The sequence below is a fragment of the Cordyceps fumosorosea genome (genome assembly GCF_001636725.1).
Source record: "Cordyceps fumosorosea ARSEF 2679 chromosome Unknown scaffold_43, whole genome shotgun sequence".
Lineage (NCBI taxonomy): Eukaryota > Fungi > Ascomycota > Sordariomycetes > Hypocreales > Cordycipitaceae > Cordyceps > Cordyceps fumosorosea.
Window position 1 is genome coordinate 67,880 of NW_017387343.1, and position 22,347 is coordinate 90,226.

At 57.4% G+C, this 22,347-nt stretch overlaps 9 protein-coding genes across 9 annotated transcripts; 4 read left to right on the plus strand and 5 right to left on the minus strand.

Annotated features, from left to right (window-relative positions):
- Positions 1–113: 113 nt before the first annotated feature.
- On the minus strand, positions 114–3,474 carry ISF_09201 (Glycoside hydrolase family 2, TIM barrel; the record flags this gene model as incomplete). Its single annotated transcript, XM_018852804.1, has 3 exons — positions 114–1,329; positions 1,415–2,822; positions 2,880–3,474. 3 exons carry the CDS (start codon positions 3,472–3,474, stop codon positions 114–116), a joined length of 3,219 nt encoding a protein of 1,072 aa, XP_018700012.1.
- A 497-nt stretch (positions 3,475–3,971) lies between these two features.
- Positions 3,972–5,705, minus strand: ISF_09202 (Fungal specific transcription factor; the record flags this gene model as incomplete). Its single annotated transcript, XM_018852805.1, has 3 exons — positions 3,972–4,936; positions 5,003–5,595; positions 5,674–5,705. The coding sequence occupies 3 exons, from the start codon at positions 5,703–5,705 to the stop codon at positions 3,972–3,974; spliced, it is 1,590 nt and encodes a 529-aa protein (XP_018700013.1).
- Positions 5,706–6,897: 1,192 nt separating this feature from the next.
- Positions 6,898–8,681, plus strand: ISF_09203 (lactose permease; the record flags this gene model as incomplete). The annotated part of the gene is made up of 4 exons (XM_018852806.1): positions 6,898–7,108; positions 7,173–7,587; positions 7,640–8,003; positions 8,058–8,681. The coding sequence occupies 4 exons, from the start codon at positions 6,898–6,900 to the stop codon at positions 8,679–8,681; spliced, it is 1,614 nt and encodes a 537-aa protein (XP_018700014.1).
- An 876-nt stretch (positions 8,682–9,557) lies between these two features.
- Positions 9,558–10,049, plus strand: ISF_09204 (hypothetical protein; the record flags this gene model as incomplete). Its single annotated transcript, XM_018852807.1, has 1 exon — positions 9,558–10,049. The coding sequence occupies one exon, from the start codon at positions 9,558–9,560 to the stop codon at positions 10,047–10,049; it is 492 nt and encodes a 163-aa protein (XP_018700015.1).
- A 1,291-nt stretch (positions 10,050–11,340) lies between these two features.
- On the plus strand, positions 11,341–11,895 carry ISF_09205 (hypothetical protein; the record flags this gene model as incomplete). The annotated part of the gene is made up of 1 exon (XM_018852808.1): positions 11,341–11,895. One exon carries the CDS (start codon positions 11,341–11,343, stop codon positions 11,893–11,895), a length of 555 nt encoding a protein of 184 aa, XP_018700016.1.
- Positions 11,896–12,234: 339 nt separating this feature from the next.
- Positions 12,235–15,401, minus strand: ISF_09206 (peptidase family M28 family; the record flags this gene model as incomplete). The annotated part of the gene is made up of 3 exons (XM_018852809.1): positions 12,235–13,777; positions 13,825–14,742; positions 14,803–15,401. 3 exons carry the CDS (start codon positions 15,399–15,401, stop codon positions 12,235–12,237), a joined length of 3,060 nt encoding a protein of 1,019 aa, XP_018700017.1.
- A 640-nt stretch (positions 15,402–16,041) lies between these two features.
- Positions 16,042–18,066, minus strand: ISF_09207 (peptidase family M28 family; the record flags this gene model as incomplete). The annotated part of the gene is made up of 5 exons (XM_018852810.1): positions 16,042–16,617; positions 16,674–16,976; positions 17,030–17,253; positions 17,451–17,668; positions 17,723–18,066. 5 exons carry the CDS (start codon positions 18,064–18,066, stop codon positions 16,042–16,044), a joined length of 1,665 nt encoding a protein of 554 aa, XP_018700018.1.
- Positions 18,067–18,348: 282 nt separating this feature from the next.
- Positions 18,349–20,951, minus strand: ISF_09208 (Fungal specific transcription factor; the record flags this gene model as incomplete). Its single annotated transcript, XM_018852811.1, has 3 exons — positions 18,349–19,866; positions 19,923–20,306; positions 20,361–20,951. 3 exons carry the CDS (start codon positions 20,949–20,951, stop codon positions 18,349–18,351), a joined length of 2,493 nt encoding a protein of 830 aa, XP_018700019.1.
- Positions 20,952–21,549: 598 nt separating this feature from the next.
- ISF_09209 (NAD(P)-binding domain protein) lies at positions 21,550–22,260 on the plus strand (the record flags this gene model as incomplete). The annotated part of the gene is made up of 1 exon (XM_018852812.1): positions 21,550–22,260. One exon carries the CDS (start codon positions 21,550–21,552, stop codon positions 22,258–22,260), a length of 711 nt encoding a protein of 236 aa, XP_018700020.1.
- Between the last annotated feature and the right edge of the window lie 87 nt (positions 22,261–22,347).

Sequence of the window (22,347 nt, forward strand, 5' to 3'; positions counted from 1 at the left end):
CCTAAAGTGGTTTCGCCCCGCGCCAAGACTATCGCCAGAAACTGCGAATTACAAAGAAAATCCGTCAATATATTCAAATTTTGTTTATCAATTCCTCCGTCTATACAGAGTACTCAAGCCGATTCCAGAAGAAATCCATAGCTGGCTTCTCCAGGCACCACCAGGTGGTTCCCCCGTGGTCCCGGCCCGCACGCCGCCGTCCCGACGCCACTGACCGCTGCATCCAAACGTAGCAACGTCGCGTCCTCCTGTACTAGCTTGTGAGGATGTGTAGCCTTCTCCAGCGTCTCGGCCGCATGTCGCGTGGCCGTAAAGTCAAACAACCCACGCCTTGCGTCATCCTCTCGCGGTGCCGGAACCTCCCCGCCCGGGCCGAGGGGGAAAGCGTCCCCGATCCTCGTCGCCCTGAGCGTCGTCTGCTTATCCGCCGTGCCCAGCTCCACCCACCGAGTATCCGTGCGATTTCCGTTCTCCTGCGGGACCTCGTACGTCGTCTGCAGCTGCGCGACGCTCTCCACCGCCCAGACGCCGACGCGCTGCGCGTGCCGCTTGTCCGGGTACGACTCTCCGGGGCCGCGCCCGCACCACCGGACAGCGTCCAGCCCCGGCGGTACGGTGAGATCGAGGCCTAGCCGCGGGAGGTTCTTCGGGACTGCTGGCCCCACCGGCGCGCTGAGGGAGACGAAGACCGACACGGCGGAGCCGTCTGGCCGGATCTGGTACACGGTGGTGGCGTGCCATCCCCAGCCCAGCGACGCCGGCCCGATGAACGTCCGCGTCGTCAGCGTCACCACCCCGGAACCCTCCGCTTCGTCCACGCTCATGCCGCGCAGCTGACTCGTCATCCGGTCCACGCCGAGCGCGCGCCAGTGCGGCAGCGCCGCGCGGATGTCGTTGTCCGTCGGCGCGCGCCAGAAGCCAGGCAGGAGGGCGCCGCGGTGCGGGCCTGGCTCGGCGAGCAGCTGCGCACCGGAGGTGGACGTCCAGCTGCGCAGCAGCCCGCGGAGGCGGGAGAACTCCAGAACGGACTTGGCGGTGGTGATGGCCAGGGTGTCCCGCGTCTGGCGAATCTCTGGGCGCGGGGACGAGGTGGTGGGCTGCGGGCGGAGGGTGAGACGTGCCGGGGGCGCGATTTGGTGCTGGAAGAAGGCAACTTCGTGCCCGGCGGGCAGGCCTTTTGTAGATGCGGACAGCGTCAAGCTTGCCGTCAGAAGCAGCTCCGAGTCGCAAGTCTGGTTGAAAATGGCATCGTCGAGTTCCACGCTCGTCTTGGTACCTGCAGAGGCGGGGGGCAGCGCGCTGGAGCTGGTGAGGATGGTTCTGGCGGTACTAACGGTGCGGCAAATCGCCAAGTCAGTAAAGATCAGTTCCGGAATGTGTCTTCCGAGCGCCCTGTCAAGACGTCGCAACGTACCTCTCGCCGAGCTCCTGCAGCTCGACTGTAAGCACGAAGCCGCCCAGGTCCGCGAAGTCATGCCTATTTTCAATCCTCAGGCTCCGACCAACAAGCTCAAACGCCACCGGCGAGTACGCATGCTTCAGCTCCTCCAGTCCCGGCATCGGCTCGTGCGCACTGCTACACAGCCCGTCCATGACAAACGTCCCGTCGTGCACCGTCTCGCCAAAGTCGCCCCCGTACGCGTAGAACCCCTGCCCGGCCTGGTCGCTCGTCTGCAGGCCGTGGTTCGCCCACTCCCAGATGAAGCCGCCCTGGACGCGCGGGTGTCTGCGAAAGACGTCCTCGTAGTCCTCCAGCAGCCCCGGGCCGTTGCCCATGGCGTGCGCGTACTCGCAGAGCAAGATGGGCTTCGCGGCCGTCCCGTCGTCCGCCACGCCCGTAGTCAGCGCCCTGCGCTCGAGGGCGTCCAGCTCCGGGTACATGTACGAGTGCATATCACTCGTGCCCATGTCCGTGTCCCCTTCGTAGTGGATCAAGCGGCTGGGGTCCAGCCGCCTGCACTCGTCGTACATGGCGACCAGGTTCTGGCCGCAAAACGACTCGTTGCCCAGCGACCAGATGATGACGCTCGGGTGGTTCTTGTCGCGGTGGACGAGCTGGGTGATGCGGTCGAGGTAGGCGGCCTTCCAGGAGGCGTTGTCGCTCAGGTACTTGCGCGCGGCGCCGGAGATGGTGGTGACGAGCTCCTGGTAGGCGGTCTCGCTGCCGTCCCACTCGGCGGTGTTGTCGGCGACGACCTCGGCGAACCCGTGGCATTCCAGATCGGCCTCGTCAATCAGCCACAGGCCGATCTCGTTGGCGATGGAATACAGAGCAGGGTGCGAGGGATAGTGGGCGCAGCGCAGTGCGTTGATGTTGTGCTCCTTCATGAGGAGGAGGTCTCGACGGATGAAGTCGATCGGCACCGCGCGGCCAAATCGCGGGTGGTGATCGTGGCGGTTCACGCCTCGGAACCGGATAGCTTTTCCGTTGACTTTGATCAGTCCGTCCTTGAGCTCAACCTTTCTGAAACCGGTATCATGGGTCACAGTCGTCGACTCTGTGCCCGAAGCCAGCACGATCTCGACGTGGTACAGATGGGGTGTCTCGGCAGTCCACTTGGCCGGATCCTCGACATGAATGGAGAATTGAGCGTTTGTAACATGTGGAAGTATATCTTGCACCTCTTGACAAGCAATTTTCGTGCCTTGTCCTCCCCGCTCCCGAAGTGTGACGGAGATGGTGCCGCCGAGGGGGCAGTGTACACCTGCCTCGACGCGCAACAAGCCGTGTTGGTATGCAGAGTCTAGGTCTCCGCGGATAAAAAAGTCTTCGATTCTGCAAGACGCCGAAAACGCAAGCAGATGAACGTCGCGAAATATTCCTGTAATTGTTAGCATTTACTTCACATCAGAGTATGCCTCCTCCTTGCCGTGCTTACCTGACAGCCACCACTGGTCCTGGTCCTCGATGTACGACCCGTCCGACCACTGGTACACCCTTACCAGAAGCTCATTCACGCCATCGCGGCGAGCGACAGACGAAACGTCAAACTCGGATGCATTGCGGCTCCCCTGGGCGTACCCGACAAACTGCCCGTTGAGCCAGACGTGGTACGCACTGTCCACGCCGTCGAAGCGCAGCCGGAGCTGCGCGTCCGCCGCCCACCCCGCCGGCACCGAGAACGACCGCGCGTAGGTGCCCGTGGGGTTCTCGTCGGGTACGTGCGGCGGCTGCGCGGGGAAGGGATACACGATGTTGGTGTACTGCGGACGGCCGTACCCTTCGAGCTGCCAGTGCGCCGGCACCGGGATCGTGCGCCAGTCTCCCGGCTTGCAGTCGCGGATCTCCGGGGCTTGAAGCGGGCTTTCAGCGTAGTGAAAGTTCCAGGTGCCGTTCAGGGAGAGTGCGGTTTCGGGGATCCAGTAGGAGCGCGGCGGCAGCGTGTTGCGCCGAAAAACTGCTTGGTTGGCGTAGTCGGGCGTGCCGTCTTGGACGGTCTCATCGTGTCCACCAGTGCTGCTCTCAGTTGTCATTGTATCGATGATAAGTATATTTTAACGGAAAGAAGCTAGATAAATGACCCTCAAGAACGCAACAATATGACAGACTTGAGTGAATGATGACTGTATTGACACATTGTAGCTCTTTAAATGGAAAAGACCTTCCTTCCCCGAATTACCCCAGAAATGGTATTCACAATCAAGATGACCCGCGCTCTGCACAACTCCCTGCGAATCTACCGCACCAATGATACGCGGTCTTTTCCCGCCCATATCCCGCCGGCTGTTCCACTCCGCCTCATCCCGTCCCGGGGTTGTGGGGAGCGTGAAAGCTTGGGGTTGACGCCACGCCGGTCTACAATCTTGGCGAATGCTTGTTCTCGGGGATTCAATACCGAGAGATATGTTGGGTTTAAGCATCAATAGAGTTCAGTAGAGATTTGAAACATGTGTCTAATCTTTATTCATGAGAAACATGGCAGTGCAACCAAGGACGAACAAGCTATGCAATGGGGAACCAACAAATGAGACTACTGCCCGCTGATTATATTGCGCCATGACTGTGGAGCGCCGCTATTATTACTGCCTTCGGCCGTTCGGCTCTCGGAAATGGCCGTCGCAAACTCGAGCAGAAACGTCAGCATCCACCTGTCCATCCGGAACTGCGAGCCGTCCTGGAAGCGCAAGCATGCGTTGTGAAACGCCTCGAACCGGGCAAAAGACATGTCGATGCACGGCCAGTACGTCTCCAGCCGCTTCAGCAACTCGAAATTCTGCTCTAGCAGCCGCCGCGCGTTTCTCATCTCGGTGTCGTCCTCGCCGAACAGCAGCGCGTGGAGCTGCACCGTGGACGCGATGGCCAGGATGTGACCGACAAGCGAGTTGAGCAGCTCGGCGCCGGGGGACTTGCCGGCGCGGTGCATCAGCTCGCACAACTGCGAGGACGAGTCCCGGCACAGCGCGGCGAACTGGGCGGCGCGCGGGGGGCAGGCCTCGTCGTGGGTGCTGTGGTGGATGAACTGGTAGAACAGGAGCTGGCAGAGGTGATGATAGTTCATGTGCAGGAAGACGAAGATGTGGCCCTGGTCCTTGCCGGTCCAGTGCGCGAGGTTGTCGGCCGTGTTGGCCATGGTGGCGGGGAGGCCGCGCTGCCAGGAGTGCAGCTCCTGATAGGTGGCCTCGACTTGCGGGATCAGGTCGACGTAGTGGACGGTGCCCGAGGCCGCGAGGGAGTTTATCTGGTCGATTTTGGAAAGGGCGAGGCCGATCTTCATGGCCTGTGCGATGAGGGAGTCTGGGGATGGAACTGGTAGTGGAGGCTGACCCGGCGATCCCTGCTGCGGCGTGGGTGTTCCGGGTACAGCGGGCTGGGTGAAGGAAAGCGCGAGAAAGGCATCCTCGGCCAAGGGCAACGGGACATTGCGAAATGGCATCATCTTCGGCAGCCTTACCGCGGTGGACGACCATGTGTCGGTCTCGTAGACACTCCACCACACTACTTGCCATTAGCTTGACAGTCTAAAGCTAAAGTACTGTAAGAGTGCACAGGCACAAGGTTTACCTCTTCTGTGGACTTCCTGCTCGATTTGAGTTGTTACCTTGACATTAGGCAAGTCCAGCAGCACTGCCATCCGGCAGGCGATGCTAAAGTACACCGACTCGGTCGCGCTCTCGCCCTCCACCACCGCCGAGGCGCCGAGCAGCAGACACGACTGAATCGTCGTCAGGGACACGTCGTGCAGGTCCAGCAGCCGCTCGGCCTCTTTGGTGAACGGCCTCCCGCGCTCCTTGGGCGGTATGTGGACCTGGCTCTCGTGCTTGGAGAGGCGGACGGCCATGCCCATGACGGCGAAGAGCAGGATCTTGGGCAGCGAGCCGTCGCGGAAGGCCCGCAGGAAGGACGGCTTGTGGAACAGGACGTGGAAGGAGACGTGGACGTAGCGGAAGTAGAGGTGGATCGCCTCGAGGCACAGCTCGGTCGGCGGGAGCAGCCTGCACTTGTGCGTCAGGGCGTGGGATCTCCAGGGGACGATGGGCTCGTAGCCGGTCGCCTGGAAGACGGTCTCGCGGGTCAGGTTGCAGGGCAGGTTCCTCTCGGCGCAGAAGTCGCAGGTGGTGCCCTGCTGGGAGCGGATGCACTTTCTGCGGCGGTCCCTGCTTACTGTGAGTAACGGATAGACAATACGGATACATCGGACGGAGCTTCATTAGAGGCAGCCTCCAGAGACTAACCTGCAGGTATCGCATGCCGACTTGGGTTTCATCGCGCCCGGTGGACTGCAGGAACAGACGGACCAGGGCGGCCCATGCAAGGTGGTGTCGGTGGCCGTCTCCCGAGCTGCATGAGTTCGTTGCGCTGCCCCAAGCCTCTCTGCGTCGTATCGATGCCGGTCAAATGAGATCGCAATGCAGCAGATGCGCAGGGGAGATTAGTGCCTCCTGCATCTGCGCCAGCTCTGTTTACTCTTGTTTAAAATGTGGGCAATGTGGCAGGCCCTCAAACAACTCTGGGGTCTGTCTGGTCTGCGGGGAATCTCCGAGGCGACGCTTTCAGCATCCCTGCAACACGATGAGAGCTGGATGGAAGCCATCGTACCAACCCAGGCCAATCAGGGATATGAAAATCCCGCCTGAATCCCGCCACCGTAGCAATTGCGACGGGTCTTGGCTTGGGGACGCCAGGTGTTACGACCGAGTCATTGTTGGCTGTCAGTTGGGCTCCATCCATTCTGTCAGGTCATTATTTTACGGAGTAGTTAATACCGGTAGACCGGCAATTGAAAATGGGGAATAGCGACATCCGTGCAATAATAAACAAGCCTAGGGCTGCAACTAGCTAGCCTCTTGCCAGCATGAATACGCAAGGATGCGTACCGAGCATCTGGTCAGGGGGGGTCACGTTGTCGCAATTGGCTGCGGTCATCTTACAGGCCTCATATTTCACTGTAGAAGTCACTTGTCACTTTGTCATTCTCGCTACCGAGCATGAAAGCCTCGGCCCCGGCGTCTGAACCGGCGTCTGAAGGCTGAGTCCATCGACCTGTATCAATGTAACCACATTCCCCGTACTTGAAGAAAAAAAGCCCCGATACCCCAGACATTTAACACTTGCAACGTATTCTCGGCCGAGCCGAATAAATAAAGAAAAAAAAAATCGTCCCCTGTCGCATCAATCCCTTCACAGTTGGTTGTCAGGAGTCTCACCTACGTAGCCCCGACTAGTAGTCCTGTGGTGGCTGAGGTGGCTTTAGACTAGACAACTTTCCTCTTGCAACTATTTGCGACTGAATCTGGGGGAGACCAAGTCCGTGTCGACTTATTGTCCAAGCCGAGACGGCGACTTCACAAAATCACACACATATAATAGAGATGATGCCCCCCTCCGGCATCTGGCGCGTGCCAACCTCGCCCATGCTGTGAGACTCGGGTGTATTTATTACTGGTTGTCACATAATTATGGCAATCGATGAGCAAAAGGCACACATTGCCCACGATGAGAGCATCGCGGATGAGAAGATGACCGGCAACGTCAAGACCATCGGCACCGGCTCAGTTGCCCTGGCAGCGGCCGTGGCAAGCCAGAAACCACGGCTACTATCCAAGAACATGATACAGCTCTACCTCATCATGGGCGTGGGGTACCTCGTATCAACCATGAATGGATTCGGTATGTTCCCCTTCCCCTGCCAACATCCCATCGATGCCCCGGCGAGGCTAACAACCCCCCCCAGACAGCTCCCTCATGGGAAGCATCAACGCCATGAAGCCCTACCAGGAGTCCTTCGGCCTCGCCGGCGCCGGCTCCACCACCGGCATCATCTTCATCATCTACAACCTCGGCCAGATCGCCGCCTTCCCCTTCTGCGGCCTGCTCGCCGACGGCTACGGCCGCCGCCTGTGCATCTTCGTCGGCTGCCTCGTCGTCGTCGCCGGCACCGCCGTCCAGGGCTCCGCCCACTCGCTCGGCCAGTTCGTCGGCGGCCGCTTCCTGCTCGGCTTCGGCGCGGCCATCGCGAGCGCCGCGGGGCCGGCGTACACGGTCGAGCTGGCACACCCGGCATACCGCGGCTTCATGGCCGGCATGTACAACAACTTTTGGTGGCTGGGGAACATCCTGGCCGGGTGGACGAGCTACGCGTCAAACAAGTAAGTGGGCGAGAGAGAACGTCTCGGTGAGCTAGGGCTGACTGGTGGCTAGACATTTGCAGTCGTCGTGGGCGTGGAGGGTCCCGACGATCGTCCAGGCGGGCCTCCCGGGCGTGGTCATGGTGCTGATCCTGTTCTTCCCGGAGTCTCCGCGGTGGCTCATCGCCAACGACCGCGCGGAGGAGGCGCTGGCCATCCTGGCCAAGTACCATGGCGACGGCGACGCCAACTCGGCCATCCCGACGCTCGAGTACAACGAGATCGTCGAGATGAACCGCTTGGGCAAGGACGACAATCCCTGGTGGGACTTTCGCGAGCTGTGGAACACGCGAGCGGCGCGGTACCGGCTGGGCATGGTGGTCGGCATGGCCTTTATCGGCCAGTGGAGCGGCAACAACGTCGTCACGTACTTTATGGTGAGTTTCTCCAATCCCGGGCCGGAATTACAACTTTCTGACGGACAGTCACAGCCGGAAATGATTGTGCAGGCCGGCATCACAGACACCAACAAGCAGCTACTCCTCAACGCCATCAACCCCATCTTCTGCATGCTCGGCGCCGTGTACGGCGCCTCGCTGCTCGACCGTCTCGGCCGGCGCACCATGATGCTCGCCGGACTCGTCGGCGCGCTCGCCTCCTACTGCATGCTCACCGCCTTCACCGCCGAGGCCGAGCGCCACGCCAGCCTCGCCTACGGCGTCATCGCCTCCATCTACATCTTCGGCATCTTCTTCTCCTGGGGCTTCACCCCGCTGCAGACGCTGTACGCGGTCGAGTGTCTGGAGAACCGCACGCGCGCCAAGGGCTCCGGGCTCAACTTTTTGTTCCTCAACATAGCCATGGTGGTCAACACGTACGGCATCAGCGTGGGCATGCAGCAGCTCGGGTGGAAGCTGTACTTGGTGTATATAGGGTGGATCTGCGTGGAGATGCTCATCATATACTTCTTCTTTGTCGAGACGGCCGGGAAGACGCTGGAGCAGCTGAAAGATGTTTTTGAGGCGAAGAACCCGGTCAAGGCGAGCATCGCAAAGACGAATGTAGAGTTGGACGAGAGTGGCCGCATTGTCGGCGTTGTTGGCGAGGGTGTTTAGTGGTTCTGCTCAAACAGCCTGTTTTGTCTCGCGCACTGGCCTGCTTACATCATAATAGATATGTAGAGTATTCTTGTCTTCTCGTTGATTCCTATGACTGAAACCGAAACCGTGCAAGCTGACACCTGCTTTTGCCCATTGACGGCTCCCCAAGGTGACATCCGATGGGGTGGCTTGGCGGGCAGAAGGGAGCACCGGCGCTACACGGCAATCATCATGGTCGTCTGAAACATTCTCAACATCATCAAGGAATTAAGTACACAAATCACTGAGACTGTACGTGCTAACTCACTGTGCCAAAGGTAAGGAAAGAAGATTCACCTTGCCCCAGTATAGGTGTCGCCGGGTGGACAGACGATCTCTACCCGAGATCGCACAGCTCGATCCTTATTTCCTTTGTTTCAGCAGATCTCGTGCTTTATTTAGCCACTGACTTTTTTTAGTGCTGCGACGTGTACTACAAGCTTGAAAAGGTTGTCAGGTTGCTGGCCCGCTCTGTACGAGCTTCTCGTGGGAGAATTAACAATAGCAAGTCATGCCCTTGACTTGTGATGCACAATAAAATCGCTGCTGCGAGCGCTGCGACAGAGATTATGGTCCGATTCACCCATCCACTACCATCATTCATCTATTTCCATTGCAGTCTCTCGGCGGCTGCACGCTCCCTTCACAGCCCTGAGCATCTTCTTGATGCACTGTGCAATGCAACCAACAGTTGTTCTAGAATGACGCAGCGGAATTCTGTGATTAATAATGTCTGGCCGAAAAAGTATTTAAGGGCTCCAGCTCCTAGAAGAAGATGCTGGACGTCGCCCGAATAACGACAACAACGACAACGACAACAACTTCGCCATCACGGCATCATCACTATCCATCATGGCAACGCCGACGGAAGAGAAGCGCTGGACTCTGAAGATAACTCGAAGCAACCGGCCGGATATTGACTGCGACCAGCACTACGGCTTGCTCTTCAACGAGGGCCTTGCCACGGACTCTTTCGCAGCCTGCACCGGTTTCCAGCGCGACAAGTACACCGTGCTGGTGGATGACAATCCTCACCAGTCCAAATCTGAGCACAAAACCGACACGGAACACCAAGTGGGCGTATTTAACACGGACATGAGCATTCATCGCATTAAGGCAATACTCATGGACGTTCCTGTTGCGAAAGGCGCCGACGCATCCATCAACGGCTGCAAGTTGTTGGAATCCCAGGAACCGACTTTCGCCTGCAGGGCGTGGGTATATGCTACCCTGATGAAGCTATGGATGCAAAAGCTCATCACGCCCGAGGAGAGAGAAAGAGCACTCCGGTTCTTGTACCCAAGGAAGGGGCCCGTGGTCCCTCCCGAGAAACTGGGCAAGTAGCTGGAGGTCAACCTCTGAGGATGGGGGAGCAGGACGTCGTTTCTAGGATGGCTCTCAAAGTTTGATAGACGAGAGAATAGTAGCAGATAGAGATGAAATGGTACTACACTTGGCGCTTTTGAAGCATGACGTGGTGCGTCTAATATTGATTGTGATGATGGAGCTTGCTCTGACCCTCTGACCAATCTACCATAGGCCATGTTGTCGTTATGTCAACTGGTGAGGCATTTCCTACGTCATAGCTGTACATGTTGTGCAGGGCGGCTTTTCCTGTGTCCATCAGATATTGTCGGTGTTTTAAGGGTTTCTGGTGCAACAGGCCGACTTGCAGCACGGCCACCACACGACTCATATCCACTGCGATACATCACAAATTATAGGATAAATCAAGCTCAGTTGGCACACGGCAATTGTGATGGTCTGCATGGGACATCAGTGCTCGAAGCACTACACTCTCCTCTTCGAGTATGTCCCAGACGATTCGTGCCATCAACAAGATCCCTCCAACACGGCACCACCCTACCTCTACCTCTCGTTCGAGTACATGCCCGCCGGCAGCGGTTGGCCGGTCGGCCCCTGGAAGAGCCAACCCAAGCACGCCCGCGCTTGGGTAACCGCGTAGTCGCATAAACTAAAGCGTCTAGGGTTGTCTGCCTGCAAGATGACCGATGAGTGTTCGGCCAACGATCTCATAGCCTTCGTCAACCGTTACTTGAAATATTTTGGGGACACTAGATCTGGATGCAACTGTGAACACTTTATGAAGCACGTTTATAAAGATGTTTCGGTCGGTCAACGATTTACCGGCATCGAACGTCTAGCGGGCTGAAGTTCATTGGTGCGCACGGATTGGTAAGGGAAGGATACGACTCTACCGGGACTGGAATATGATATTTTTTTTTGTTACCTTTTTTTCACCCAAATAATAGTTTGGCCTCACCTCGATACCGAATGGAAACTTGGGTCGGAAAACATCCCACATCCATATAAGCGCTTTTCTCGCACTTGGCCACTATGAGACCACTCTCTCGCACATAAAACTTCTAAAATCCCCCTTGAAAAACAACAACTCATCATTTTCGGCCAAAAGCTAACCTCTGCACCTGCATTTGTCGCTCATTGGCTTACTGGGGTGGTGACGAGTGACTCGTTGGCACGAAGTAATTCATGGCGGCCACCATGAACCAAGCCAGAGACGCCACCTATATAAACCAACACCCAGGCCATCAAACTTTCCAAAAAGCATCCATCAGATACTCTTTACCACACGCGCTGTTCATCTTTCGCAATCATGTCCAACCCGCCCATCAACCTCTACGACTCCTCCTACCCCGTCGCCAAAGCCGCCCTCGACGTCCTCACCACGCTCCTCGACAAGGCCCAAGCCCACACCCCCAGCGCGGCCGACCACAACCTCCCCGACGCCCGGCTCTACGAGGACATGAGCCCGCTGAGCACACAGGTCCATTACGTCTGCGACATCGTCCACAACCTCGTCGCCCGCACTACCAACCAGGACCTGTCGACCGCGTGGCCGGATGACGCGCCGCCCGCCACGCTGGGGGACTTGCAGGCGCGCGTGGCCGCCGCCAGGGCGCTCGTGGAGGCGGTGGAGGAGCGCGTGGTCAACGGTAGGGCGAGCGAGACGCTGACGCTGGAGACGAGCACGTACGGCACGGTGCGCGTGTGCGTGCACCGGTTCGTCTCGACGCATGTCCTGCCGTACCTGTTCTTCTACCTGGGCATGACGTATAGCATTCTGAGGAAGGAGGGCGTGCCGTTGCGGTTGATGGACTACATGGGTCCGTTCAACAATATTGCACTGGAGAATCCGGGTTTGATCTGAATTTTGGATATTTTGAGAAAGCACATCTTTTTTCGGCCGTTCAAGTGAGCGGCCCGGTGGGCCGGTGGTTCCGGGCCGAACTCTCGGTGAAGCACGAAAGGATCCCATCTTCGCTAACAAGTGCAATTGCGGGAATGATTACACAAAATGCACGAATACACGGCGATAACAAACCAATAATGGACGAAAAAAATAAAACTGGAAATTTATGCCATCTAAAAAATGCTGATATTGCGAAACTACAGTTAACAGTACAAGAATCGGACTATTAGGGACTGGCACATGATGCCAACGACAGAAATCACAGTCATACAGGGACGCACTCTCTGCTGCAAATCCTCACACCTTGACCCTCTTCTTCACCTCCACCAGGCCGGTGCCGTACTTGGACAGCACCGCCCATCGTGGCGCGTACCGCTTGTATTCCGTAAACGCCGGGATGGTCGTCGCCACATTGGCGTCGCTCCAGCTGCAGCTCGCCGTCACCTCGAAATCCTCGTCCGCTCTGACTTTGAGTTCCTCCATACCGGACGCGACGCCCTCCTCCTCTTCCTCTTCCTCTTCCTCCACAAAATGGGTGCCGGTGCCGCGGCCGCCGCCACCAAGTTGCAGCGTCACGTTCCAGGGGCCGTGCCACCTTCGTCGCCACAAGCGCACGTTAGTAATGCCGCTCGGAGACCGCTTCGCGAGCGGCACGCCGCCGTCCACGGCGAAGCTGGCGACGGGAGACGAGAAGCTAATGGTGCAAGTCCTGGTATCAACGGCGTCGAGCTGCACGTTCACGGATTTGCCGTCCGAAGACTTTGACGCGGAGAGCGTCATCAAGTCCTTGGTCGTAAAGCCGGGCGCCAGGTCGGGGGGCGATGCCTCTGCGTTATAGACGCAGACACCAACGCGAGATTCGGATGTCGTGCATTCTATATCTACAGTACCGGCCCCAGGGATGGACTCAATGAGCCCGCGAGTGTACTCCGGGATGCCGTAGATGGCCACTTCGTTTGTGTCGCGGTCAATGTCAAGAGTTTGCTGGAAGAAGTACTTGAACCGGTAGTTCCCGGAGAACGGGAAGGCGACAAGATTATAAATGAGCGTGCCGATGAATGCCAAGAACAGGAAAGTCGGCAGCTGGTGATTGACACGGTGAATGAACGGGGTCAGTGGCAGCAACAGAATGACGGTCAGGGATCCAACGGCCAACAGGGGCAGGAGCTTATCACTTCCATCAACGCTCGTCTGGCCCATGGAAGAGGTCTGCACAAGAGCCGTGTTGCCAACAATGATCAAGTGAACTGGCGCGAGGACGAGCAACTGGAGGAACCAAGCCCAACTCGGCAGACGACTAGACCAGGATTGCTCGTTGGCGTATGGTGATGGTGCAGGAGTCGGCTTGCTGACGCTCTCATCACCTGGCGCTGGCGCAGATCTTCTTCTATAAGTTGTTGCAAAGGTAGTCTGGTCCTCGGTGTCAGCCCCACCATAGCCCCCTTCTTCGTTCCTAAGCGGCGTGGTTTCTGTGACCTCCTCCTCCTCCTCTCCGCTGTTGGCTTCCTCGCCCTCCTCGTCGGTGTTAGCAACGTGGCTGCTTGGTGGCTCCGCGTCCTGCACCTGTCTGGCGAAGGCAGACTTGGACGGGAGGGCAAAGAGCTCAAGTAGGGAGATGAGGAGCGCCAGGAACACGCCAGTGTGGAAAAAGGCGGCAAAGTAAAAAGCACCGATTTGGAAGCGGTCCTCACAGACAGCAACAAAAATCTGAAAGGCCCAAGTAATCACAAAGAGCCACATGAGAGAGTAGCCGCGGTGCAGTGCGCTCGGACGCATATAGCTGGACCCACGCATGATGAGCCAGAAGGAGGAATAGAAGATCGAGATGGACATGGCCCAGCTGCTACGTGTTAGCAATTGTTGCGGACGTTTTTACGATAGACTCACAATGCATAGCTGCTGCTGTAGATGATCAGCGGGTTGACTTTACCAACTAGTCTGATAGAGCCAAAGGTAAGAGTACATGCAAAGATCAGGGCAAGAGGGTAGCGGAACAGCCCACGCCAGCCGTTAAGAGCGCGAACTCCGTCGCCGACCCCCGCGTCTGCTTCGGTGCTGCTGGCGAAGAAGTAGTACTTGTCTTGCTTGATAAGAAGGACGGTGACGATGAACAGAATGAACGGCGTGGCGATGAGAAGCGTCAAGGTCCAGGCAAAGAGGCCCCTAAGCGCAAGAGTAGCCCAGGCACTGCCGAAAAAGTCGAACCAAACGCCACGCGTCGGGCTTCCATTCTGAACAAGGTCGTGTCGACCATCCGGGCGGTCGCCATGGAATACCGTGCCCGAGGTCTCGGAGAGCGCCTTTGTGGACGAAAGAGCGGCGGAGAGCATATGCCATATGCTGTTCACCGAGGCATGTCGAGCGTCGTCGTCCTCCGTGTGGTATCGCGAGCGGGGCTCATAGAAAGCGATGTCCATGCCACGCTGGCCGTAATGGTCGGCGAAAATCTGGTAGTCGGTGCCGCTCTTGATAACGCCTGTTTCAAAGGCATCCGCGGCAATGACAGATCCAAAGGGATGCGGGCTGGACCCGTACGCCTTGGCGATTTCCAAGTCAGTGGTACGGAACAGCATAGCGCGACCGCCTGCTCCAGCGCCCTCGAGGTTGACGAATGTGTGGCAAAACTGTCGCAGCGGACTGTACCCAAAGGCGAGGGCCCCGAGAAGGCCATCTTCTTCGGCGTTGTTGAAGAGCAGAACGATGCCGTGCTTCGGCTGATTGCCTTTGGTCGTGTAATGGCTCAGCAGCTGGAGCAGCGTGATGCAGGCCATGCCATCATCCGTAGCGCCATAACCCGTCGCAACACTGTTTTCGCATTAGCCGGTTCTCAGCACAAAGTCAACGGCGTCGTAGTTCACTACTCACGAGTCATAGTGGCAGTTGACAAGGACGCCGCCCTTGCCTCGGAAGGTCTCGGCGGCGTCCTCGGAGTTCCACCATTCGCCTTCGGGGTCCTCCTTGCCGTGGATGTAGGCATAAAAGTTGGTCCCCTCGAAGTACTGCCCGGATTGCGCGCCGGCGTTGCGGCCCTTGACTGTGTTTTCGGTGATGAATGTCGCGTTGGAGATGTTGTCATCAAACAGGGTCACGCCAGGCGCCGTGGTCGTGGTGGCGGTGCGCTCATCCGCGACGGCCTGGAAGTCGGCGCTCCAGATACGGCCGCCCGACTTTTCCACGGTGTATGGGATATGGCTTTGGTCCAGGATGGTCCTGGCGGATGAAAAGAGGAACTCGCGGACCTCATCGTTGGCGTGGCTGTTGTAGGGGTGGAAGTGCGCGGTCAAGACTTGCAGGTGAAGCCAGGCGGACTTCAAGTCGACGCCGGCGGGCAGCGCCGACTCCTTGGGAATCGCGGGGACCGTCTCGTGAACGTATAGGAGCGGGATGAGGATGGCGAGGTAGGTCGCCGTGGTCCAGAAGAAGACAGGCCAGGGCCGAAACGCGAACGGGTTGAAGCCGGCCATGGCGCTACACAGCAGGGCAGGGTTTCCCAAGAGGGGTTTCGCTTGATATCTTCGATGTCGAGCAAGGGTGGGAGGGAGGTTACTCGGCGACGTGGGATCTCTAGTGATTCGCCAGAGACATTGTGCAGCTCCCCGTGGCAGTACTGAGTGCTGTTGTCGAAGGCAAGCGACGCTCAAAACATGCGAACGGGATTGCCGGTCTTGGCTGAGTGCGGAGCTTGTTTGAACTGCCCGTCATTCCAGCAGCAACAGGACTCCACCAGCGAACCCACAACAGCTTGAGAACGCTGCGGGGTAGCTTTTGCAGTGAATGCTCGTTAATAACAAATGCGAAACACTACATGGCTGGCTGGCAGGTTCATCTAACGCGCCTTTATTGTATGGCGTAAATGGAAACTATCGAATCGACTCTACTAAACTAGAATTACACAATTTGCTTTTCGCGTGGATTGCTGCTGTTCGTCCTGCTGTTAGCAATACAAGCATTCTTGTCAGTGGCTTCCGCGACGCCCTCGCCCAAAAGTTTCAAATTTCTTTTTGCCCGTAAGCTGCGACAACCATGGTTAGTCTGCCATCAAAGATCACCAACTTATCAATCTCAATTTTGCAACGCTGCAGTAATTTCTTTTGGTCCTTTGTTTCACGCGGGAGGAGGAGGCGGAGGGGGCGGCTGATCAGTCGGTGGCCCGGGGGGCGGAGGCGGGCCTTCGCCAGGGGGCGGAGGGGGAGGAGCACCGCCCGAGTATTGTTGAATCAACGAGGTAAGACCGGCCAAGCCGGGCGGCGCGTCGAGACCATGCTCGCCGTTCGGTATCCCAGGAGGCGCAGCCATACCGGGAGCAGCTCCGTAGCCACCGCCGCCATATCCGCCATATCCGCCGTAGCCTCCGTATCCGCCATCCGGCTGCCCGTATCCACCAGCGGGCTGCTGCTGTTGCCAAGGAGCAGCCGCAGCTGGACCGGCACGACCTCCGTCGTGCCAGCTGTCGCCATGGTTGTCATTTCCACGGTTGCGATCACGGGCCCAAGGCGCGGGGCCACCCGAGGCGCCATTACTGCCATCTCTATCGTCGCGGCGGGTTCGCCATGGTGCAGCACCTCCACCGCCACCCGATCCTCTCTGCCATGGTTTGACATCACCGTCCTCACCGCCACCAGGGCCAGCTTCGATACGAGCAGGGAGGCCAGAACCACCGCCGAGTTCTTGCATAAGTTGCTGTTCCTAGTCAGTACCTTCGCGGATATTGTAGAGTGCTCAAGGTGTGAACTTACTTCATACTCGCGGTCCATACCATCGCCGACTCTACCGGCAGGACGGCCGCCGTCGTTGCGCCAACTTGCACCTCTCTGTCTATCAGGGCAGTCGCGGGCCATGTGGCCTGCATTACCACAGACTCTGCAAATGATGCTGGCCGTGTAGTTTTGCTTCTCCGGGCAGTCATATTTACGATGGCCAATCTTACCACAGTTCTGACAGGCTTGGTTTTCGTCATCTCGCAGAGTACCGTTCAGCGCAGCGAGCTCTCGAAGCTGGTTGCGCTTGAGCTCATTCTGGTTTTCTGGAGTAGAGGCAGCCTGCAGTTTGTTAGTTGCAAATCCATAGTCTTGATAAGGACACGGGCACGTACCGTCTCGATGACATTGTGAATCAGCTGCTTGGCCTTGTTGATCTTCTCCTCGTTATCAGCCATGACCAGGCAGTGGAGATCCTCTTCCTGATTGCTAGAGTGAGCAGCATCAGAGCGGCCCTTGCCTTCCTTGACGGAACCCTTGCCACGAATGGCAATCTTGGCGCCAGACTCAGTCTCCATCTTCTTCAAAGTGTTGCCACGAGGGCCAATAAGCAAGCCAACTTGATGAGGAGAGCTACGTGTTAGTATCATGGTCAAGTCGCAAGAGGTATCAATGTCAAGTGTCAACCCGTTTCGACGAAGGAGCACACGTCCCAAGCCTGGACCGATGGCCTGGGCGGGGTCAAACTTCAAGCAGGGGTTGGAGGGAGGAGACAGAGCATCGTCTTGGTTAGGGTTGGAGGGTTAGCAATCATACTGAAGTTAATCTCTGGATAGTCGTTAACAGGCACGTAGACCTTCTCCTGCGTCTTGGTAGGTCTACGATAGTCCTGTGGTGGATGGTAGTTAGGGATTGTCTTCATGGCCTTCTCGATGAGCTTGTGGCGTTCGTCTTCGAGGCGCTTTCGGTATCGGTATTCGCGAGTGTTGACACGGCGACCTTGGTTATCGTACTGCGGCGGAGGCGAAGGTGATCTAGAAGAGGAGTTTTAGCATGCGCGCACAGAAGAGCCGACTTCAACGACATACCTATCGCCGTCGGCAGGGACAACATCGTCGATTCGTAGCTTCTGGCTGATTTCCTCGATACGCAGATGAAGAGTATAAGCTTCGAGCTGTTCACTAGTCATGGCAGACGTGATCGCAGTAGGGAGGTTGATCAGACCAGCGGCCTTATTCTCCGACGCATCTCCCCAACGGTTGCGCTTTTTACGTTGGCGAGGGCCGCTCGGTTCTGCACCCCGAGGTTCAGGGTCGCGGCCACGCTTCAGGTCGCGGTCGGGTGTCGCGTCGCCGTCGCCATCGCCGAAACGCCGGCGGCTACCGAGGGGGATGTTGTTCGATCCTGTAATGCCTTGATTTCTCCACGACATTTTTTCAGCGCGTGGAAGGTGGTAATCGAGATTGTTTGAGGAAGGCGATGGCGACGCCAGCCGTGGGTGGCCAACTTTTAGCAACGCGATCGCTCCGGAACAACTATTATCCGATAGGCGCCCAGGCTGACTTGGCGTGTCCTGAATTCTCCTTGTGCACTGCGCAATAGTTATTGGGTTAAAATCTCCGCCGGGAAATCAGTGCTTTACTTTTGTCCATCTATTATTGACCTTTTTCAGAGTAATACAAAAAGCATGTCCGAGGTGACGCTGATACATCTGCTAGTCCAGCTCCGCCGTCGCTAGCAAGCTCGACCAGTCCACGCCAACATCTAGGTCCATTTCAAGCGCATCCATATCATCGACGCCCGTATTGGTAAAGAATCCAGATACTGGCTCAGTTCCATCCCATCCCCAAGGCTCAAATCCCAGACTCATGGGTTGTGCAGATGATCCTGTGCTCACTAGGCCACTCAAAGAGTCTCCCGTTACATGGCTCTGGAAAACGCCGCTTGGACCTCCAGCGCGTGCATCTTGAGAGGGAGACGAGTTTGCATTTCCAGGCCCCAGGTTGTTATAGTTGTCACCAGGAGCAGCCGGCAGTTCGTTGGTACTAACTGGATACGTGTGCATCGACAGGATGCCCAACCAGCGCGAACGAATGCACTCGACGTTATCCTGACCAGCAAATGGCCCAGGGCTGGCTGGCTGGGTCACGCGCTGGTACTCCTCTTCGAGTCGCTGCACCGCAGCCGGGTCCTGGCGTAGACGCCCGAATTCTGCATCACGGTGTCGTCGAGCCTTGACGGTAAGCTTCCTGATGGGGACCCAAATGTTGACCTCCTTGTCAGCCTTGTACTGGGCGGGAATCAGCCACTGGCTCTGCAACGCGAGCCACGCACGCTCCAACAGCGGAGACCATGGTCTTTGCGTCGCGGACAGAAGCATGTAGACGATGGCATAGGTGTGCGTATACGTCTGGAACACCCAGCGCCAGTGCTTGCACCTTTCTTCCGAATTCAGCGCGTGATTATATTCGGCCACTTCAATGGCAGCAACGAGAAGCTTGTCCCTCTGCTGGTTCGATTCGAGCTCTTGCGGCGCAGAGATGATTGTTGGCAGATACAGGACAAGCGTCATCTTGGCAGCAACCAGTCGTGCAGTAATCACGCCCACCCAGTACGTGATGTCACCATTTGGATTAGAGTACCGCAAGTAGCTGTGATCCAGTCTCGCGAATAATTCTTCGAATATTGCATTCGATGCATCCGGTGATGCGGGGCTTTCTTTCTGTTTCGCGACCATTTTCCTCTCCACGTCTACCAAGCCGCAAGAAACTTGCGTGACCGTCATGTCTGTAATGCCATCTCGCTCTTCCGGCATGACTTTCGTATCAACACTAATGTCGCTGTCGTTGATGTTGAGCGGCATTCGAGTGTCGAATCCATCTTGCAGAATGGTGAGATCTGTTCCTTGGTCACCCGATGCGCGAGCATCAAGCATGATGAGCGCCCACCAGACTCGTCGACGGATCTCAACTTCATACGGTGTCAAGTTGGGAAAGTGGCTGCCATCACGGTGAAGGCCAATAGCCTGAGCCATCCGAATCGCAATTCCTGCCATCATCCAGATGAATCTTGGGCTGTCGTGTCGGCGTGCAAGGAACAGGAATATTGTCATTGCCTGGACCAGAACAAGAGTCGGGTTGTTGAGAAAGTCGGCGATAGCCATCGCTTGCTCGAAGCCGACGCGGAACTTCAAGTTCAGCTTCGCTTTTGTCGTCCCAAAATTCAGGCTAACCTATATCAGACAATTTAGAAAGACGTGTCTGGTGAGCCGTTTCGCATTCGGCTTACATCGGTCTCTTCCATGGATGTCACGGCGGCATAGTAAATCGCGAACATGAGTGCTGAGTCGGCAGGGCTCAGGGTCGACAGGTCGCCGCCAGGAACATCCCGCACCATCTTCCGGACAGTTGGGACATGAGCAACCTGCGCGATCATATTGACATTTGTGGCGAATACGTCAATAAGAAACGGAACTTGAGATGGGAGCGGGCAACAGTCCCGGGTATTGGCTTGAGGGCGCAAGTTGCTTCCAAACAGAAAGGCGTGACGTTGTGCAGGGGTTCGGTCCATCTCCATAGTAGAGGGATTAGTCGCTGGTGACGAGATGTCGTCGTCGGAAGAGTCAGAATCGCCACCTGTCAGGTGCTCTGTCTCCATTTTGAGAGAATCGAGCTGCATAGTTGATCAGCCACACTAATCCACGCAGACGGAGGCGGGAGAGCATACCTCATCACTGATTTGAGACCAGAAACCGCTTGCGACATATTGGTTCCGCCCAGAATTTCCGGGGATAAGGCGACCAGGTTTCTTCTGTGATTGCGAGCCAGAGCCAGCAGAGGCTGGTGACTCGGCCGGCTGCGATTGGGTCTGCCATGGCTGCGTCGACGGTGACGACGCAGTGGTATGGGCGCTGTCGACCCCTGTAGCTCGCGCTTGGTGCAATTCGGCACTTAGGCTTTTTACCAATTTTTCCAAATTTTGTAACCGACTCATCACCTGGTTGGACCCAGCATCAGCGGGTGCGGCTGTGACAGGGCCTGCTTGGGTGAGTCGATCCAGCCGCCTCGCCCATCTTGGAGGCTTGTCATCCGAAGGGAGGACGCACTGGATCTGGGCTCGGCGACAGTTGGAGCATGGCGTCTTCTTATCGCAGCGGACTTTTCGGGAGCGACAGGTGACGCAGCTGCGCGGCTTGGGTCCTGCGCCTCCCGCGCCGGCTCGGCCAACTCTCGCGTCTCTCTCGGACGAGACGGTCGCGGAGGGTGTGGGGCCTGCTGCCTCGTCGGGATTCTTCTCTCCAGGCTCGGGAAGAGGCATCGTTATTAAGTTGATGGAGCAAGGCTGGCGGCGGTCGCTGCAAGTTGGTGGGTATTCCTGCTTCGCGTCGCCAAAGCCATATGCCTTGCAGTGCTAGATGGTTCTTGAAGCGAACAGAGCATCAAAAGGAAAATGAAGGACGCCGTGGTAAAGCTGACCCGCCCTCCGACACAGTGCTGACGACGAAGCCTAGGCAGCCAACCAGCTTCAGGTTTAGCTAGAGAAGGCTGAGCTAGACTGCTCTCAGCAGGCCGGCATGAGGCTTAAGCCACGCAGAGAGACACGCAAAAGGCCGAGCGAGAACTGCGCGAGAGAGTTGCGCTTGAGTAGGCTAGCAAGTGGTGTCCGCAAATCGAGATGTACCGGTCGGTCAGTTGTCGGCAGCTAGGAGGCGAAATACCAGCGAGAAAGAAAGTTATAAATATTGACGAACCTGGCCTCGAAAGAATGGATTTTAATCATCAAAACCAACACTCCAAATCATTCCCATTACAACATCTTCGCAGCCAAGCAACTCATCCCAATTCAGCCCTACAGTACAGCGACAGCCCCAGACCCAACTTACAACTTGTATCCACGCCCCTACCAAACCCCCAAAATGTCTTCCCGAAACATTGCTTTCCTTGGCGCGTCCACCGGCGTTGGCCTCGGCGCTCTCAAGCACTCTCTCAAGGCCGGGCACGAATGCGTCGCCCTCTGCCGCGAGCCTAAGAAGCTAGACGACCTCCAAGCGCCCAACCTGAAGATCATCCAGGGCAACGCCCACGACCTGGACAGCGTCAGTCAGCTCCTCGTCGCCCCCAACGGCACCTTTGTCGACGAGATCATCACCACCATCGGCGGCAAGTTCTCCGCCGCCAAGATGGGCATCGACCAGCCGCAGGTGTGCGAGGTCGGCATGGACACCATCCTCGCCGCGCTCGCCGCGCTGCGCAAGCAAGGCGTCTCCGGCGCGCCGCACATCACCGCCTGCAGCAGCACCGGCGTGTCCAAGTTTGGCCGCGACATCCCGCTGCTGATGGTGCCGTTGTACATGGGCCTCAAGGGCCCGCACGCGGACAAGGTCAAGATGGAGGAGAAGCTGCTGGCGAGCGGCGAGGCGTTCACGATCGTCCGGCCGAGCCTGCTGACCAACGGCGAGTCGGAGAGGGTGGTGCGCGCGGGCGTGGAGGATCCCAAGACGGGCTACGAGTCCAAGGCGATTGGCTACACGATCTCGCGGGAGGATGCGGGCAAGTGGATTGCGAGGAACCTGGTGCAGGACATGGACGCAGCTTACCTGAACAAGATGGTGGCCATTACTTATTAGGTGACATTACATGCGCCGCTCTGTTTGAATCTTGTGAATCTCGCATATAGACTCGCTATACCCACACTCTTAAACTCCATTAATAAC